An 18257-nucleotide genomic window follows, 5' to 3' on the forward strand; every position below is an offset into this window, starting at 1 on the left:
GGCTGCTCCTGCAGGGTGCATCACCAGGAGAGCTTGCTGGCTGCTGGGAGAGTTATCAGCATTGACAGGCAACAGCCCTGCAAGAGCTCTTGGACATACACAAGAGCTCATGGGAACACAAGACAGGCCCGTGTCAGCAGCCCCTGGAGAGCTGAACAGCATTTGGGCTTGTAGACGGAGCAGGAGGAGAACCCTCTGAGGGAAGGAAGCACCTATCTTGGGCAGATGAGCTATGACAAAACCCACTGCAAGGCTTTAACAAGCTCCCACACTCCTTGGAGGTGCTCATCCCACTGCAGAGGTCCCAGAAGGAAATAGGTGTTTGGGTGACTATCACACCTGGACTTATGCTTTAGCAGGGCAGAACAGAGGGCTGGTGTGTGCCATCACAGCCCCCCCTGCACGGTGTGCCTACTGTCAAGCTGTCTGGGTGCTTTCCACAGCTCCCCCCACCACTCCCTGCACTGCTCAGATACTTCTTTCCTTCCCTCCTCTGATCCACCTGGCACTGAGCACCCTGATCCCAGCCACATCAGCTCCCAGCAGCATCACCCTGCTCCCAGTCACATCACCTCCCAGGAACACACCAGCTGGGGAGCTCTCAGCTTTCCCAATCACATTTTATTAGTGCCTAGGAGGATAGAAGCAGATCTCCAGCACAAGGGATTGAAGAGCTGGGCTTACCACTAGATGGACTAAACCTTTTTGAGCAATATAAGCATCAGTACCCCTGGGTGTGTGTCACATTAATACACTCTATAACACTGCTGATGTTATCAAAAGCCACATCAGCCTCATGGGCCTGTTATGCCACTGCTGCACTGAGATGGTACCCAACAGCAGCAGAACCAGGGAAAGCTCTGGGACATTACCCTGCTGGTGTGGAAACCACCATGGGAACTTGTCAGTGTACAGACCAGGTTCTTACCCTTTTAACTCAAGAAGGTAAGAAACAACAGTGGCAGCACCAGATGCCTGGAATTCCCTGTATTCCAGGGCCCAAACTCATTTTAAGTATCCACTTATTTCTGGAAGGCAGCATCATTTTTACCCCAGCAGAGACAGGCTGCCAGCCTGCTTGCAACGAGTAATTCTGGCAGAAAAAAGGAGTGCAGGACCTTCTCCTGCCTCTGCTCATGTTACACAGGCATTTCTAGCAGCAAAGTCATTTTAAGCAGCATTTGGTTCCAAGCACTTCCTTCCAACCCAGCTGTACCTGCTAGGTCACCTGGTCCAAGCTTTCATGTACCTTCATGACGAGCCTGATGGTGAAAATGAACCAGGTTAAAATGAACCCAGCAAGACCTCCCCAAAAAGAAGAGCATCTTGAGAACGAGCACAGAGTGTGAGGAAAGGGAGGCAGAAGTGCATGGATTGCAAATCTACACTTTTGAAAACATTGGAAGTAGGAGAGATTGAAGAAAAATGGCCACAGTCTTGGATTTTGGTCTCAAATTGCTCCTATCAGTCATTCTTCTCACTCAGAGGAAGGAGCAAGAGAACAGCTCTAAGTGTCTCTTCCCAAGTTCAGCACAAATCTTGAGCTCTACTCTGAAATTCCTCAAACAAGGGCTTACTTAGGCAGTGCTGTAAGTCAAATTAGCAGGAACTATCAGCTGGGATCTGAGATTATGTTTGTGTGGAGCTCCAGGGATGCTCCAGTGACAGGATGCTCTGCTCCAAGTCTGGTCAGAACCGAACTCGTTCCCCAGCCTTTGTAATTCCAGGCTCACTTCCACATCGGAGATGCTCAAACACACCTAGAGTGACTCTCCCAAGGTCTTCCTCCGTAAATGAGGTGGAAGGCTACGAAAAAAGTCAGTCTAGTAATCTTCTAAAGGGGCCTTGATTAGTCGGCAGGTGTTCAAATTCAGCAGAAAGGCTGCCACTGGGCTGTGATGCTGCTGTCCCGAGCAGTCAGGCTGCGCAGCCTCCGGCTGGGCTCCTCGGCCTTACCCGGCACATTACTCCATCTAGTGGCCTGCAGGTCCCGGCATCCAGGATTTTAAAACTCTGCCCCGCAACTAGCTGGAACTCAAACCTCTGCAGCAGTTTTGCCATCACCACTTTCGCCTCCATCTGTTAAGATGCAAAGCAAACTCGTGGTCAGTGACAGCAGATACACCTTGGACTGCAGCTGCTTAAGGCCACTGTGTGATGGCATGCTGCTCTGTCAACACAGAGATTGGAAAGTTAAGATGTTACTCTGTTAATGCAGTGGCTGAATTTGGGCAGGAAGAACAGCCTCCTGCATTTCAAGGCAACTGTGTGGTGGTTTAACTCCAGTGGGCAGCAAAGCACCAGCAGCCCCTCACCCACTGACCTTCCCAGCAGGGGGAGGGCAACCCAGGAAAAGTCCAGCTTGTGGGTTGAGGTAAGAACAGTTCCAAAAGAAATATAACAAAAAGAGGGAGAAATAAACTCCAAGAAAAGACAAGTGATGCCCAGTGCAATTGCTCCCCACCCAAGCCGCCCTCTGCCCCTCCTGGCCAACTCCCCCAGTTCATACACTGGGCAGGATGGTCTGTGGTATGGTTCAAGTCAACTGTCCTGGCTGTGCTCCCTCCCAGCTCCTTGTACCCCTCCTCACTGGCAGAGCATGGGAAACACCCTGAGCTGGCTCAGTGCTCACCAAGGGAGCATGGTTGCAGGCCTCTGCTCACCTGTGCAAACGCCTGCCCGATGCAGGACCGGGGTCCCAGGGAGAAGGGGAAGTAGCAGTAATACGGCCTGTAAAGGAAAACGTGCCAAACTGTCACTCTGACAGCTTGCTTGTAAAGAAACAAGCAAGCATTTCATCACAGGAGCAAGGAAAGAGTCTAAATACCACCTCACCTAGCTGACTTGTTAAGACAGCCTCCAAAGGAACACTTGTTTTGCTTGGGTCTGCAGCAAGCTTCCTCATCATCTCCCTTTGCTACACGGCTCAGCTCACAGAGCTCTTGGGATGACTGCAAACCTCACTGCAAAGCTGCATGCTACATCCTAAATGATTCAACCAAGTACCGCTCTTTTGGGCAGCTCTAAACCATGGGAGTGGGAGAGTGTTGGAGAGCAGACTAAGTTTAGGTTGAACTAAAACCCTGACTCATGAAGCAGACGCAGGGATCAGCACCAAATGTTGAAGCCTCAGCCCCTTGTCCCCTGTGGAATGTGGTGACACCCCAAGTGTCCTGAGGCTGCCATGCATTAAAAGCTTGTATTGCACTAAGGCAAATATTCAACTGGGTTTGGGCTCAAAGCTTTGACCTTGACATAAATGTTGAGTAACATCAGTACTGTTATTTTTTGTGAGGCATCATGTGGTCTGAAGAACTTCTGAACAGAAGCTGCACATTGTTGCTCTCTGTTTGCCTTTGGATAAGGACTGAGCATTCCTCACACCCCAGTGAAAACACTGTGTGATTCTACTTTTTTTCCCCCTTAAAAACCACTTTCAGTAATGGTTCCTTATTGCATATTTAATAACCTGGGAGTATAAAAAGAAACTCACTTGGGTGCATCTTTGCTAAATCGGTCTGGATTGAACGTGAGTGGATCCTTGAAATACATTTCCATCCTTCCCATCACGTATGTGCTGAACTGCCAAGTAGAAGTTTATTTGCATTAGTCAGGAGCAGCACACTGAAAATCACAGAATCACAGGATCTCAAGGGCTGGGAAGGGACCTGGAAAGCTCATCCAGTGCAACCCCTTTGCCAGAGCAGCACCACCTAGAGCAGGGCACATAGGAACTCATCCAGCTGGGTTGGAATGTCTCCAGAGAAGGAGCCTCCACAGCCCATCAGGGCAGCCCCTGCCAGGGCTCCCTCACCTCAACAGGGAAGAAGTTTTTCCTTGTGTTTCTCTGGAACCTCTTCTGTTCCAGCTTGTCCCCATTGCCCCTTGTCCTGTCATTAGCCATCACTGAGCACAGCCTGGCTCCATCCTCCTGACACCCACCCTTTATGTATTTGTATTGACTGAGGTCACCTCTCAGTCTCCTCACAGGGCAGAGTAGAGGGGGAGAAGAACCTCTCTGGACCATCACAGCCTTCCACTCCCCAAGCAAAAACGATCCCAAGTCCCAGTTCATGCCCCAGTTTGAGAGAGGGCAGCAGAAATACTCCCTGGGAGGTTTTTGGCCCTCTGATACACAGGGCCATGTCATGTGGATGCAAGGCAATGGTGTGTGGGACTCACAAGGAGCGTGGTGTTGGCAGGAATGGTGATGCCATGGAGGACGTGCTCCCTCTCCAAGCGACGCACGGTCCCCGGCACGGGCGGGTACAGCCGCAGCGACTCCTTCAGAACCTGTGCCCACAAACCCCACACAAGCTCCCTCAGGTACAGTGCAGGGAGCAGCAGTTAAATCCATTACCTCCCTATGGCCCGTCACTTTGGCTAAATGGGAGCTTTTGACTCGTGGAACAGATGCTGGAGCATATGCCTCGGACGCCCGTGGCCAAGAGCTCGGTCAGCTCCCTCAAGCTCGCTTGCTTCTTATGACTGGACACACACAGAGAAAGAGCAGCAAAAGCCACAACAGACCCCATGCACTGAATAGATCTCTGACACCTCCAGTCGGGCCAACAACAAAGTGAAAGAGCACTGTGAAGCAAGTTCAAAAGGAATATCTGAGAGTGCAGCCTCATGGCCCAAGGAGCTGCTGCCAGCACTGTGAGGATGGGTGGTGGCTGCTCCCACCTCCTTCCCTCTCCCTGCTGCTCTCCCACTCCTGCCTTTGTCCTGCTTGTGCTGACAGGGGAGCTAACCTGGGTCAGGGCACCAAAATGACAAAAAACAACCTGGCAAAGGAAAATGAATAGGGAACAGTGAGAAAAACCCCTGAATGAGGCCATTTCTTTTGGTGGCAGTGAGCTGCAAGAATGGCTTCCTTCATCAAAGGGAAATCTAATTAACAGTGCACATTAACATCACACTGCAAATGCAATTAACAGTGTGTATGCACGAATGGATTAATGAAAAAGAAGGTGGACAAAAGGATTCTGAATTGCCTGAGCAACAGGAGAGGAGTCCTGTGGTCTGATGCTGCAGTGATGGACTGGCTCTGACCAAGGGCGACTGGGATTGCTGTTGTATAGGTCCAAGCTTGTTCTGTACAACAGCTCTTTGAGAGGCTCTCATGTCATCTGTCTTAAAACTGAAAGGCTGAGACATCTCCTCCTAATTGGAGTGATATAATTGTGATGGTGTTTGGAGAAGCCCGAGGAAACCCACTGATTTCTGTAATCACACAGAGATGCCTTTTCCTTATGAGAAGCACCCCTTTGAGATCTATCCACTGTGAAAGCACAGGGATTTGTGGGATGGGATCTGGCAAATGGTAAAACACCATCACCTGCCTCTGCAGGGCAGTTGAGAAGAAAAGCAACCAAGGCAGACTACTAAAATCTCAGGGAAAGCAATCAAGGCAGATTACTGAAATCAAAGGGAAACTTAACCAGGAGAATAGTTTCCAGGACTGTGAGTCTCTCTTTAGGGCTACTGGTGTCCCTCATCTTGTAAGAAAGGATCCACAACACAAACACTGGCAAGTAGCCAAGCCCTGGCTTTGCAGTTCATTACCAACCGGCACTTCTATACACAACATCTCTTTTAGGACCAAACTCCTTCTGCTCCCCCTACTCCAAGTGACTGAAGAGGGTTTCAGGACTGAAAGCCTCCCCCTTGAAATGACAAAACCTAGCCATTGATTCTGGATGTCCTCAAATCCTGCTGAGTTGATGGTGCATGAGATCATGGCTGGAAACGCTGCAACAATCAAACCAAACCAGTGCGGTGAGCTGGGGAAGTGTGTGGGATTCACACACAGGTTGGGCTCAAAGTTGCAAACCCTGCTTAAAATACGAGTAAGGTTTCAGCTTAAACAGGTAGGAATTAAGCAACTCCACTCTAGCTCCCAGCTTGGGAATAATTAAGGAAAGCAGTGAAGGAATTGTGTAGGAGACTTGGGAAAGAAATTTGAGGAGCATCCCTCCCAACAAGGCCAGGCAGCTGCAAACGGCTCGTGGTACCTGCTTGGTGACAAATGCCATCAGGACCAAACACTGGCACTGCTCTTAAACTGTTAAAACTGTGGGGCTCCTCCATGACGTGGCAGAGGTGCTACCAAACAGCTCTGACTGGTATTTTACCTCACTCCTCCAGTACCTGCGATAAGTAGGTGAGTTTGCCAAGATCCTCATAGTCAATGTCTCTCTTGGCACCCAGAACATCATCCACTTCAGCCCGAACCCTGCAGTTAAATTAAACAAAAGTGTTAGCTGCTGACACCCATTTCTTGTCAGGCAAGTTGATACATCAGATTATTTTACTTTCCAGACACCGAGTTGGACTTTGACTCCCATCCTCAGGCAAAATGCCTCCTGCTTCCCAGCCAGCCTGCCTCAACTTGTGCCTCCCACCAGGATGGAGCAACGTGCAGCTGAATCAGGTAGGATTTAGGACCAGTGTGTATCAGGGCTTTGAAAACGGTAACCTTTATACAACTGTTAGCCACATTGGAACTATGAAACTGTTTGTTTTGGAAGGGAGGTAAGAATTTACTGGGAACTGACCTTAGCTCTTTTAATAATGTCCATCATGAAGTTGACCTCGACACTACCAGCAAGCTAAGTTTGCAATTTAGAGTGCACATACCTTTCCAGTATTTCAGGATGCTGAGCCAGTGCCATCACTGTAAATGACAACTGATTGGCAGTGGTTTCATGACCTAGCAACAGCAAGAAAAGGGTTTAAAGGTTAGTATGAAACAAGAACGTGATACAAAGATGGTTCACTGTTGTGACTGAGAACAGGAGACCAAGTGGGAAGCCCTGAATGTTTTATTTCAAGTATACTCTGAATTAAGGGAAACACTAAAAGGGATGGACATTCTATACAAGGAGCTCTCAAGAACGACAAACAAGACTCAACTGGCTTGCCACACCAGAAGGCTGTGCTGCCATTCAATGAGACCTGGACAGGCTGGAAGGTTGTCAGAGAGAAATCTAATGGAACTCAACACTTCTGAGCTGCTGTGGCTGCACAGGGCACCTCCTGCTCATGGGCTCCCTCACAGAAGGGCCACTGAGGATCAATACATGCCTGCTCATACTATGGGACACACTGTTCTGCTGAGAAGTAAGGATTTACTGGTTTTGAGGAAAACCAGAGTTTCTAGACATATCTCTGAAATGTCTGATCCACGTGGACAGTGTTCATTTTCCCATGGCTAGGCATACACACTATCTTAGAGCATTACAGAAAGCAGACCTCTGCACTCACACATTCATTGCAGTAATGTCTTTCTTGCCAAAACACAATGTTTTAACCTCACTAGCTTAAGAACTGAAGTCTTACTGATTCACATATCACCTCAGTGCCTGCTTTTTCTGATGTCCTTGACAGTGTACTGGGGTCCAACCACTACCCTGACACTGCCAAGCCCATCACTAAACCATGTCCCTCAGGACCTCAGCAACACATCTTTTACACATCTCTTTCAAGTGACTTCTCCTACACAGCAGACTAACACTCCTAAGCAGGAATGCTGTTTAATCACGTGGGGGAGGGGACATAAAGACATGTGGAATATGTTATCGATGCCTACAGTGGGCTTTAGCAGGAACTGGGAGAAAGGGCCAGAACACCACCAGGAACAGCCTTACACTCTAGTGGGCAGTGCTGCAGGCTGGAAACCACTGGCCTGGCATGATTTGCTATGTTGAAATGACTGAAAGAGGTTAACACACCATGTGCCTGTGAGAAAACTAAGTTCTCTTCAGACCTCACCCTGCTGGTCCTATGCCAGTGTAATACTGCTGTCTCCCAAACCAAGTGACTCCTGGCTACAGCAGCTCCGTGTGCAGTGAGCGAGGATATTAATCATGACCCTGCAGACAGCCCAAGCACGAGTACAGCTTCCCATACGACACATCCAAGCGCTGAAATAGCTACCAACCCGCAACGAAGAAAGCGATGAAGTTATCCAACATGTTTTCATCATCTCTACTTTCCTCCAGAGCTGTCAAGAGAGAAAAGCAAACAGGATTAGAAAATGCCCTGTCCCCCAGCTGGAACAGCCAGCATGCTATGCCCTGTGTTACACATTTTGTCTGAGGTGGCATTGGGAAGGGATGCTGAGCAGGCAACTCAGCAGTGACTTGTGACCAACATTTGATCCAACACAAGGAAACAGAACTGTCAAAGCAGCTCTCGGCATCTTCAGTGTGAAAAAAGATGTTACAGTGAGATCCCTAAAACAATCCTTCCTGAATCTCATGGGAAGAAGGGGCACAGAAAAAAATCACTCAAGAGGCAAGAGAGCTGAGGGAGCTGGGGCTCTTGAGCTTGGAGAAGAGGAGACTGAGGGGTGACCTCATTCATGTTTACAAAGCCATAAAGGGTGGGTGTGAGGAGGCTGGAGCCAGGCTGTGCTCAGTGATGGCCAATGACAGGACAAGGGGCAATGGGGACAAGCTGGAACAGAAGAGGTTCCAAAGAGACACAAGGACAAAGTTGTTCCCTGTTGAGGTGAGGGAGCCCTGGCAGGGGCTGCCCAGATGGGCTGTGGAGGCTCCTTCTCTGGAGACATTCCAACCCAGCTGGATGAGTTCCTGTGTGCCCTGCTGTAGGTGGTGCTGCTCTGGCAGGGGGGTTGCACTGGATGAGCTTTCCAGGTCCTACCATCTCCTTTGAGTATCTGAGTGAGAATGTCCAGCGTGGCTTCCTTCCCGTTGCGGAGGGCCTCTCTCCTCTGCTCGATGCACTCCTTGCCCACACGCCGCAGCAGCCTCACGCTCTCCCTCACCTCCTTCACCAGCTTCTGTTTCCCTGGCATGTACTGAATACACAATTTCTTCAGTCATTTTAATCCTTTTGCTGGTAGAAAACACAGCTAGTGTTTCTATTTCAAGTGAGCACCTTGTTTTCTGCTAAATGATGTTTGTCACAGAAACACGTGCTCTCCCTTCATGGAACATCTCCAGGGCAAAGGGTTTGGGCTGAAGTGAAAAGTACTGCAACGTGTGCATGCTGATGCCCTGCTGTGTCAGAGCTGTGTGTCAGGCACCATGAGCAAAATTCTCACCTCTCCATAGAAAGAAACTGCAGCATGCAATAAGGAATCTCACCTCTGGGCCCAAGAAGGAAAACAGGAGCTCTAAAAGCCTGAACTGCAGCTTTCATGAGAAACTGTGGAATGATATTTAAGTACTTCATGCTGCAAGCACCATTTCCTGGCCTATGGACTTCAGTCAAAAATGGAACTTTCTAATAGCAAAAATGCTCAAATCTCTTCCACCCTGAGTGAAGACTGCCATCCTGCCTGGACAAACAGCAAAGAGCTCAGGTTTTGCAGTCATGGGTGTGAAAGTGTGAAATCATGTGAGAAAGAAGAGCAGAAAGACAGAAAGGAAGCACTAAATGTTAGTTTTGCAAGTGTTTTAAAGTACTAATGAATCTTATGTTGCTTCACACTGGAGGAGAAGAGCTCCTGATGACTGTTTCTCCATCGTAGATGGACCTTGCACAGCTCTAGCTCACTAACTCATATGGGAGCAGAGGCTCCAGCTAGATGGAGGGAGAGAGGACTGAAGTGAGGAGTGTACAGACCTTTATGAAGGGCATGCGTGCCTGGGTCATTCCCTCCAAAACCATGGTCACAGCCCGTGGGAAAGGCGTCTGGTCATCACTCAAAGCATTTAATTCCAGGCCAAAGGCTACCTGAGGAGCAAGAGAGAAAGGGGCAACTTGTTGCATCCTCCTGGTTCTCTGGGATGGGGTGGAAGAACAGGACAGCCTCACACTGCTGCTTTTTCTCCCCTAGAAGTACCTCTGGCTGCATCCTGCCATGCAGGAGGCTGTGAGGAAAGGGTGGGATCTCCATCATGCTTCCTCCTTATTTGAGGGGCATTCATAATTTACTATTACTCTCCATTCTCCCAAACTGTTTTGCATAGAGAAGGGAAAAGCTAGTGTAAGGCTATGCTGACATATAATGGTAATGATAGAACATGCAGACAGCAATGAGCACTGCTGTGCCCTTTGGCAGGGAGCTGTGTGAAGTATGAGGCTGTAAAGGCTTTGGCAAAGGGGCCCCATCCTGCAGGTCACACCTAGGCTGTGCAGACCCTTCCCTAACTGCTCAGCCTGAATGGAAGTGGCACAATTGGTCCTTCAGCTATTCTGGCACTGCTGGCCAAAGGTCCTGTTCCCTGGCTCCAGCTCCTGATCCCATCCTGCTGCTGCTACCCGTGACTTCCATTCCTTCCTGCCAGTCGCAGAGGAGACAAGAAAGCAGACAGCTGGTACCTTTGCAATGACATCCAGAGCCACTCGGTTCATCATTGTCAGCATGCTAAACTCCTTCTTTCCATTTGCCTTCTCCTCTAGCTTCTCCATCAGCTCCTCTGCTTTTTCATTAAAAGCTTCCATCAGACCCATCAGGTAGCTGAACAATCAACAAAAATGAGTGACAGGGGCTCTGGAGAGGATGTCTTTGCTCAGGCAAAATTACCTTCATTATTTGCCATAGAAAATTGTAATTAATTTGTAATAAATTTGCCTTGATAGTTTAAAAAGCAAACAAATAAAATGAGCTAAATTATTTCTATAGCAGCCCCAATCTGTCCTGCCATGTAAATGACAGCTGTCACGGCACAGGGCTCTGGCATATGCACACCAATGCAAATGGACTTTATCTTTGACCCTAAATGCAATGCATCAAAGTATCCACAAGCAAACCAGACCAACTCCCTGCTTATCAATCACACCATATCTCCCACAGGGAGTCACTCAGGTGATTGATGAGGCTTGCCCACGTCAAATCCCCAAGGTTTGTTTTCCAGCAGGACAAGGCAGCCACCACCACACTCCTGGGTTTGCAGCCCTGGGATACTTCTGCCATCGCTGAGCTCATCTGGGTGTCACTGCCTCAAGGGATGTCTGGGCAGATTATACTTGCTGTGCAAACTGTGTGCTGGACTCCAAATAAAATCACAGAATCATAGAATGGTAGGGTTGGAAGGGACCTTTAGAGATCATCCAGTCCAACCCTTCTGCAGAAGCAGGGTCACCTAGATCAGGTCACATAGGAACACGTCCAGGTGGGTCTTGAAGCCCTCCAAGGAAGGAGCCTCAACAACCCCTACATGGGCTTTTTTTCTCCATTTAGTGGAGAAATATCTAGATATTTCTAAATATCAAATAATGGATCAATGCCAGGGTGAAAATACAGTAGCAATAAGAGCAAGCTCATCCCAGAGGAATCTGTCTTACGTTCGGCTGAAAGCTGGATCCATTATCTTCCGCTGCTTGTGCCAGTGCTCATGGTTGCAAACAGTCACCAAGCCATTCCCTAGAAACCTAGTATTTAGGAAAAAAGAAAGGAACAGTCTTCAGAACAAGAGCTAGCCAAACTCCACAGAGCCACAGAGGTAACTCTCCCACATCTACCTCCTTGCCTTATTCCTACGTGCTGCTTTGAGGTGATGCATCACTGTGGGCAATCACTAAACTGCAGATCCGTTTTGCCTGGTAGGTGTGGGCTGCTGAGCCCAATGAGGTGCTAGTTCATTACAGCTGTTATGCAAATCATCAGTATAAGAAGTGGATTACTACATTTCTCACAGCTTCAGGCTAACAGAGAAAAATCTCCATTTTTGTCACTGGACTCGGACGCTGGGAAGTGCCACGGACTAAGGAATAACTCAGTGCTCTAAAATGTCAGTGAGAAGTTTGATGATGGTCTAGAGCAAACTGTTCTGAGACTAAATGAATATCCATAGGGGAAAAAAATATATATATATGATCAAGGTAAAGAAAAAATCCAACATAACCCCGTCCCTGGCTGGGAAGACAATTTGACTTGATGCAATTGAAGATGTCTGGAATCAGTCATTAATCCCCTCGCTAAGGTGAAAGGTCTGAGTCAAACCCAGTGTCGTGCCTGGGAGGTTATGAATCTTTCACTTGTTTTCAGGTGACAATGGCTGCAGATGGGTTTCACCTACCTCTCACCAAAGATGTTGAAGATGCGACTGTACACCAGCGGATCCTTCGGGTATTGCGGAGACATCAAGAACTCCTGAAATCCAAGCTCAGGTCAGTGAACACGGACTGCAGTAAGTTTCCCAGACAAAACACAAAAAGCCACTCACACACTCCCTCCTTTCCTTCTGTAGCAATCCTGTGAAGACTGGATGAGTTATTTGGTGTGCCCTGATTCCACAGTTCCCACGCTGCTAGCTTGTTTTGCATGCCTCTAGCACTTTTTGTCCAGTGACCTGAAATCTCTCCCCGTGCTTACTGCAAAGGTTTATTCCTCTAAGATTCCCTCTTAGAGTAAGAAATTCAAGCCCTTGTGCCTTGCTCATTTGAGATACCAAGCTCTTGCAAAGAGTCTGCTTCTCAGAAATGCTGGATGCTTGCTTTGTCTGCTGTTCAAACACAGGTAACAAAATAAATCAACTGATCAAAGAAGAAAATACACGAGGACAGCGTGGAGAGCATAGCAACTCATCCTCCTGATCTGGCCAGAGCCACTCTCCCCATCAGCACAGACTGGCTGCACCACACTGCCCTGAATATCAGGCAGCAGCTCACTCTTTCTGGAGGGGCCAGATGATCCCCATTGTCAGTTTGGCCTTATTTTGCAGTACCTTCACTCCTTCAGGACTCAGAATCATCACTGAGACTCTGTGAAAGGCATTAATCCTTAGGACAGGTCCATACTTCTCTGCCCTACAAGAAGAGGAGGGGAAAAAGAAAAGAGAGAAGTATGGTAACAGTTCAGATCTGTAACTGCAAAGGACCAAAGCAGCATGTACTGGGAAATTCCTACAGTCTTCAGCAAACAAAGCCATTAAGAGAAAGATCGATGCTCTCTCTTCAGCTCCTCTACCGGTGTTCTAAATGATCCTAAATGTCACTCTGGGCCTCTGTGCTTTGCTTTCACAGCTTCTGCCACAGGGCTGCCCCATTCAATGCTACTGATGTGTCTCGACTCACCACTGCAGGAAGAGATCCTGTGCAAACTCCTGATTCTTCAGCATCCTCCACAAGATCGGCAGATGTCCCAGCAAAAAGCTGCAGAGAATGAAGGTTAAGAACATCACAAGGATGCCAGCACAGGCCTGCGTGTGGGCTGCAGTCCTTGTTGCTCAGTGATGCAATAAGGCTGTTGTAACATTTCCCTCCTTGTCAGGAAAGATAACACCTCACTGTGCCTACATCCAGCCCTCAGAGGGGTAAAAGCTGGCAACCTGGCTCAGGCTGGTGCACTCGTGCAGCCAGGAAGACCAGTGCAGAGGTGCAGGACAAAGTGTTTTTTGCTGCTGTATTCTAGGAGACATTTGGGCCTGGGCACAAGCTCCCAGTAAACCCTTTTGCTCTTTGCCTAGCTGACAACTTCCAATCACTACACTTTTGTACAAGCAATAAGATGTTGCCAATAAACATTCTTTAATGCATGCTCAGCCCTGGACACACATAAACTTCAGTTCTGTGAAAGGAGTTAAACTGACTAAAATGAGGAACAGTCTCCTGTCTAAAGCCAAGGAACATTGACTGCTGCAAAACAAGAGGATAACCTAGAAGGATAATCACTAGTTAATATGGAAATGGCCAGAATGAATACAAAAGGTTAACTTTTGGCTGGGAGGGGTGAATTCCCACTGGCTTTTCACACATCTGAAGGAAGATCTGGCCAAGCTCCTCTCTAAATAAAGCAAGCTGCGCTCAAGATCTGTTTTCCATTTGAGAGACAGCCATGCTATCATCCTTTTCTGTATAAACAAGCTATAGGGGAAAAGCAGGCTCTTATTTCTGTTGGAACCAATAGGCATTAAAAATAACAAGCAAAGTTACCCAACATCTACAGAAACTTTTAATCCTTCACTTGTTTGACTCCTCCATTGTAACTGGACTCCAAAAAGATGTGAAAGCCCCAAATATAACAGATGAGCCCTTCATCAGCCAAAGCTCCAGAACCCACTCTGTCTGCAGCACACAGAGGATGGCCCTGCTCATGGCTCTGCTTGTGTAACTCGTCAGTCCTCAGAGATATTTCTTATCCCCTGACCCACCACTACCCAACTAAGTGTTACAACAGGTCTAAAATGCTCATCTGCTAATGAGAAGTCCCAATCATTTACTGCATGCCTGAACCTGCTTGTCTAAGTAAGCAAGTGTTGGTTTAGGATATATAGAACTATGTGACACTATCACCTGAAAACGTGGATGTGCAAAGAAAACTCTTGTGCCCATTTATTGCTATTAAACCTTTAATATCAAGCAAATCTGCAAAGAGACAACCTTCTCTCTTCACAGGTGAGCCATTCCTGCTGTAAAAACGGCACCAAGCCACAGGACACACTTTTCCAGCCTGTCCTGCACAAGTGTCCTTCAGAGACGTGCTGAGTTAGTTGTGATAAAAGAAACCAGCCAGGAAATGAAGGGTGGTAATGCAATGGTGTCGTCATGCAGTCATAAAACCTTAGACAAAGTCTGAGGTTTTGATAAGATCCTGTTGTACTTCAGCCTAAAATAAGGCTTTATTAAACTTTTATTAAAGGGAAAGAGCCAAGGGCAAAGTCGTGCTTCTGGGACAGAGTAACACCTTGAAGGGATCCAGGCTGCAGATTGGCTGGCTGGGGAGTGAGTCACCCAGCCCAGATCACAACCTAGGATTGGTCCCAATGACCTGCAAGATGGACACAAGCCAGCCTTTGCTTCTGGCACTGCTCTGCTCTAGTTTCCCAGACACAGTCTCAGCTGAGAAGTGTTAAGATTTGGATGAATCCCTTTTACAGAGCAATTTGGGTTGGCAAGGGCCTCTGAAGGCCACCAGTCCAGGCCAGTTAATACCAGAACTATAGTACACAGGCTCAGGCTTCACCCAGTCACCTGGGCCAGCGTTTGAGCATCATCACAGCGAAGCTGTTTTGCCTTACACCTAACTGGGATTTCCCTTGAGATAACTTATGCCCATTGCCCTTTATTTTGCAACTTCAAGGGCAGGCCTGGCTTCACTGTGTCATGAACACCCTTTAAGTAGCTGAAAACAGGCAGTGGATCCCCTCTGCTCTTCAGTCTCCACCCAAAGCAGGCCTAGCTCTCAGCCCCAAAGGCATCCTGGCTGTCCTCCATCGGACTTGCCCCAGTTTGTTAATATCTTTCTTGTCCTGGGGAGATTACCAGCATACACAGCATCTGCCTTTACCTTTTTTTTTTAATACCAATGACTTTTCAGAGCTGGAGGTATTTGATTTTCCTTACCTTGGACGTTTAGGAGTGGAAGTGTTTGTGCAACAGGTACTGGAATGGAGGGTTTGGACTGTCTGGCAATTTATACTTTTAAAGAGCTACCAAGTACTATGGGCTCACCTGACATACAAGCTTCCACCTAGACATACTAACACTAGGCACCTTCTGGAGAAGGATCACCAACATCAAGCCTGAAACCCCAAAGAAGGGGCAGAAAAGCAGTCACTGGGTTCCCTGAAGCTGCTGTTACTCTAGGTTGTTGCTTCACACCTCAAAAGAAACCTAAGGACAAGCAGGTTCAGGTGTGAGAAGATCCATCCCGTCCAATCTTTGTACCTGCCCCCGATTCCACACGCAGGCTGGCACTTGGAGCTCGCCTGCCAAGCTTGGTGCCCGCGGGGCTGTCAGAGCGCTGCTGCGCTGCCTCTTCCCGGGGAACGGCTGCACCCGAACTCCTGCAGCGACCCTATCCCCTTGCTGGCAGCATTCTCTCTGCTCTTTACCACTTACGACTGTTTTTTCGGCACAAACCACGCTCTCAGCTGACGAGGGACAGCGGGGAAAGCGCCTGGCGGCGCTGGTGTCAATGTGCGTGCCAGGGCAGCGCGGAGCCCCTCCTGCCCGCTGCTCCCTGCCGGGCTCCGCTTTGGGGTGGTAACCAAACGCTCGGCTCAGACGGGCCCCTGTAAACCGCTGGTTCCACGCCGCCGCGGCCGCTCGGCGCAGCGACCCGCGCCCCCGCCCGCACCGGGACGTCCCGGCCGGGCCCCGCGGCGACGCTGGCTGCGGTGTGCGCGCTCCGCCATGCCATGCCGTGCCGTGCCATGCCATGCCATGCCATGCCGTGCCATGCCGTGCCGTGCCATGCCGTGCCGTGCCGTGCCATGCCATGCCATGCCGTGCCGTGCCGTGCCATCCCCCCGCAGCTCCGGCCGGGCAGCCCGACAGCGCGCCGGCTGCCAGGGCTATGGCCGGCCTCCCGCACAGCCCCGCGGGCGCTTCGCCCGTCCTTCGGCCGCCATCGCTTCGCCCCGCCTCACCTCTCCCGCGGGGCGCCGGGGATGCGGTCGTACTTGGCGTGGATGTAGCCCACGTAGCAGCAGTAGAGGCCGAAGGCCAGGAGGACAAGCCCCAGGAGGGCCAGCAGCAACCCCGCCATGCCCTGCACGGGCCTCCGAGCCGCGGCGACCTGCGCGGTGGGGCGGGCACGGCTGCGGCGGGGCGGGCGGGCGGCACCGCACGCTTAAAGCGCCCGGCGGCGGGCCCCGGCGATGCGGAGATGCGCGAATGTACGCACACACACACTGAGAGGGGGCGTGTGGGTCTATCTGGAGAGAGAGGGGCGCATCTATCCACATACGCATGTGTGTGTGCGTTTCCGTGCGCTCGCACGCTGTCCCGGGCAGAGCTGGCGTTCGGCACAAGCCCCCGAGGAGGTCAGCAAGATGCTGCACACCTTCATATATTCCCTCATATAAAGCTCATGACTGAAATCTCTTAGGCAAACCACGGCAGGGAAGGTGGAAGCTGTTGGCTTTTAACTGTTTAAAATACAAGATGGAAAAGAAATATGCTGTTGGTGCCTGTAGGGATCAATAGATGACAATTCTCAGGGCAGTCAGCTTTGAGTCCTGTGTTATAGAATGTTCTTGTTCATCATCCAGACATGGGAATGAAAGATGATAGTTTTATTCAGAACTAGTGATCTAAAGCCAGCTCCAACACATTGCATAAGGACTGCAGGACACAAAGGACCAAGCCATAAATGATAAATGTGATAAATGAAAAGTAATCATCATAGAATCACAGAATGGTAGGGGTTGGAAGGGACCTTGAGAGCTCGTCCAGTCCAACCCCCCTGCAGAAGCAGGTTCACCTAGATCAGGTTGCATAGGAACGTGTCCAGTTGGGTCCTGAAGGAGACTCCACAACCTTCCTGGCATGGGGAAAGATGAACTATGAGCATACATCCAACCCAGTGTTATATATACATATTCAGTGGTGACACCTGTTCAGGAAATATCAGCCTGATGCTCAGTGCAGACCAAAGGAGCGAGCAGAGCATTGGCAGTGATTAGAAATGGGAGGGCGACCAAAGCAAGATGCCTGGCTGTATTCCTATATAGAGGACTATATAAAGCACACCCACTGTGCACAAATATCGTGTGTGCTCTTTCTCCCAGCTCAGCAGAGGTGTACAATTAGAGACAGAAGAGATTAGGCCTCCAAGGATTACCTGAGGGAGGGGACAGGGGTCTGGAAAACCATCAGTGGTTTGGAGGTAACAGGGACAAAACTAATGATTACCTTGTATAATTCAAGAACAAGGAGGCACCCACTGAAGTGACCTCACAGCAAGTCAAGAAGAGGAAGAAATTTTTCACAAGAGATTGTTAATGACTGGATCAGCTCACAAGGAGCCAGGGGAAGTGATGGGGACCTTTGCCTATGCTGCGGCCCCTGCCTGCTAGATCCTGTGCCTGCTCCATCTCTTCAAAGGTTGCCTGCCTTGCATGCAGGGAGGCAAACACTCCTCTCCACCATCCCCAGGGCTCTGTCTGTGGCAAGGGAACAAGGAATAGGACACTCTCCTGCTCTCTGAAGGAAAGCAGCACACTGCCTGCCCGACAGGCTTTCACAAGACAACTCCATTCACTCATTCTGCACACAGCCTTTACTCAACCAGATGGAGGCAGGATACTAAGCTAATTGGATTGTTAGCATGTCTGTTTTGCTGCCTGTAAGTCTCTGACATTTCTCAGCACCATTTAAGGCTGCTGTGAGACTTTTCACCCCCCTTGTTTCCAATGAGGTGCCTTTCTCCTGCTCCCCTCACAGGGCAGCTCCCATATGGCCCTGCCTCCCTGCAGCAATAGGGAGAGGATGTAACTCATGGCCTCCCCTGGTTTTGTCCATCTGATGCAGCAATCATCTGCCAGCTACCTCCACGAGTTAGTTCACTTTGATTCCCAAATGGAAGCAATGGCTGTGCTAAAAGGCCAAAATCT

The 18257-nt window shown here is 49.4% G+C and overlaps 1 protein-coding gene across 1 annotated transcript; it reads right to left on the reverse strand.

Annotated features, from left to right (window-relative positions):
- Window positions 1-681: 681 nt before the first annotated feature.
- Window positions 682-16411, reverse strand: LOC104560832 (cholesterol 24-hydroxylase). The gene is made up of 15 exons (XM_061998211.1): window positions 16290-16411; window positions 12994-13071; window positions 12645-12726; window positions 11997-12070; window positions 11263-11349; window positions 10297-10435; window positions 9598-9708; window positions 8671-8827; window positions 7946-8008; window positions 6643-6715; window positions 6154-6238; window positions 4183-4293; window positions 3494-3582; window positions 2664-2730; window positions 682-2079 (listed from the first exon to the last, which is right to left on the reverse strand). Exons 1-15 carry the CDS (start codon window positions 16406-16408, stop codon window positions 1918-1920), a joined length of 1497 nt encoding a protein of 498 aa, XP_061854195.1. The 5' UTR covers window positions 16409-16411; the 3' UTR covers window positions 682-1917.
- Window positions 16412-18257: the final 1846 nt, after the last annotated feature.

The sequence above is a fragment of the Colius striatus genome, chromosome 6, assembly GCF_028858725.1.
Source record: "Colius striatus isolate bColStr4 chromosome 6, bColStr4.1.hap1, whole genome shotgun sequence".
Lineage (NCBI taxonomy): Eukaryota > Metazoa > Chordata > Aves > Coliiformes > Coliidae > Colius > Colius striatus.

Bases quoted from the DNA above. Each gene is read 5' to 3' on its own strand.
- LOC104560832 (XM_061998211.1), bottom strand. From the start codon at position 16,408: ATGGCGGGGTTGCTGCTGGCCCTCCTGGGGCTTGTCCTCCTGGCCTTC. The intron at 12,071-12,644 runs GTACTGCAAAAT...CTTGGATTTCAG, and splicing joins TGAGTCCTGAAGGAGTGAAG to GAGTTCTTGATGTCTCCGCA. The intron at 6,716-7,945 runs GTTGGTAGCTAT...TGCTGTTGCTAG, and splicing joins CATCGCTTTCTTCGTTGCGG to GTCATGAAACCACTGCCAAT.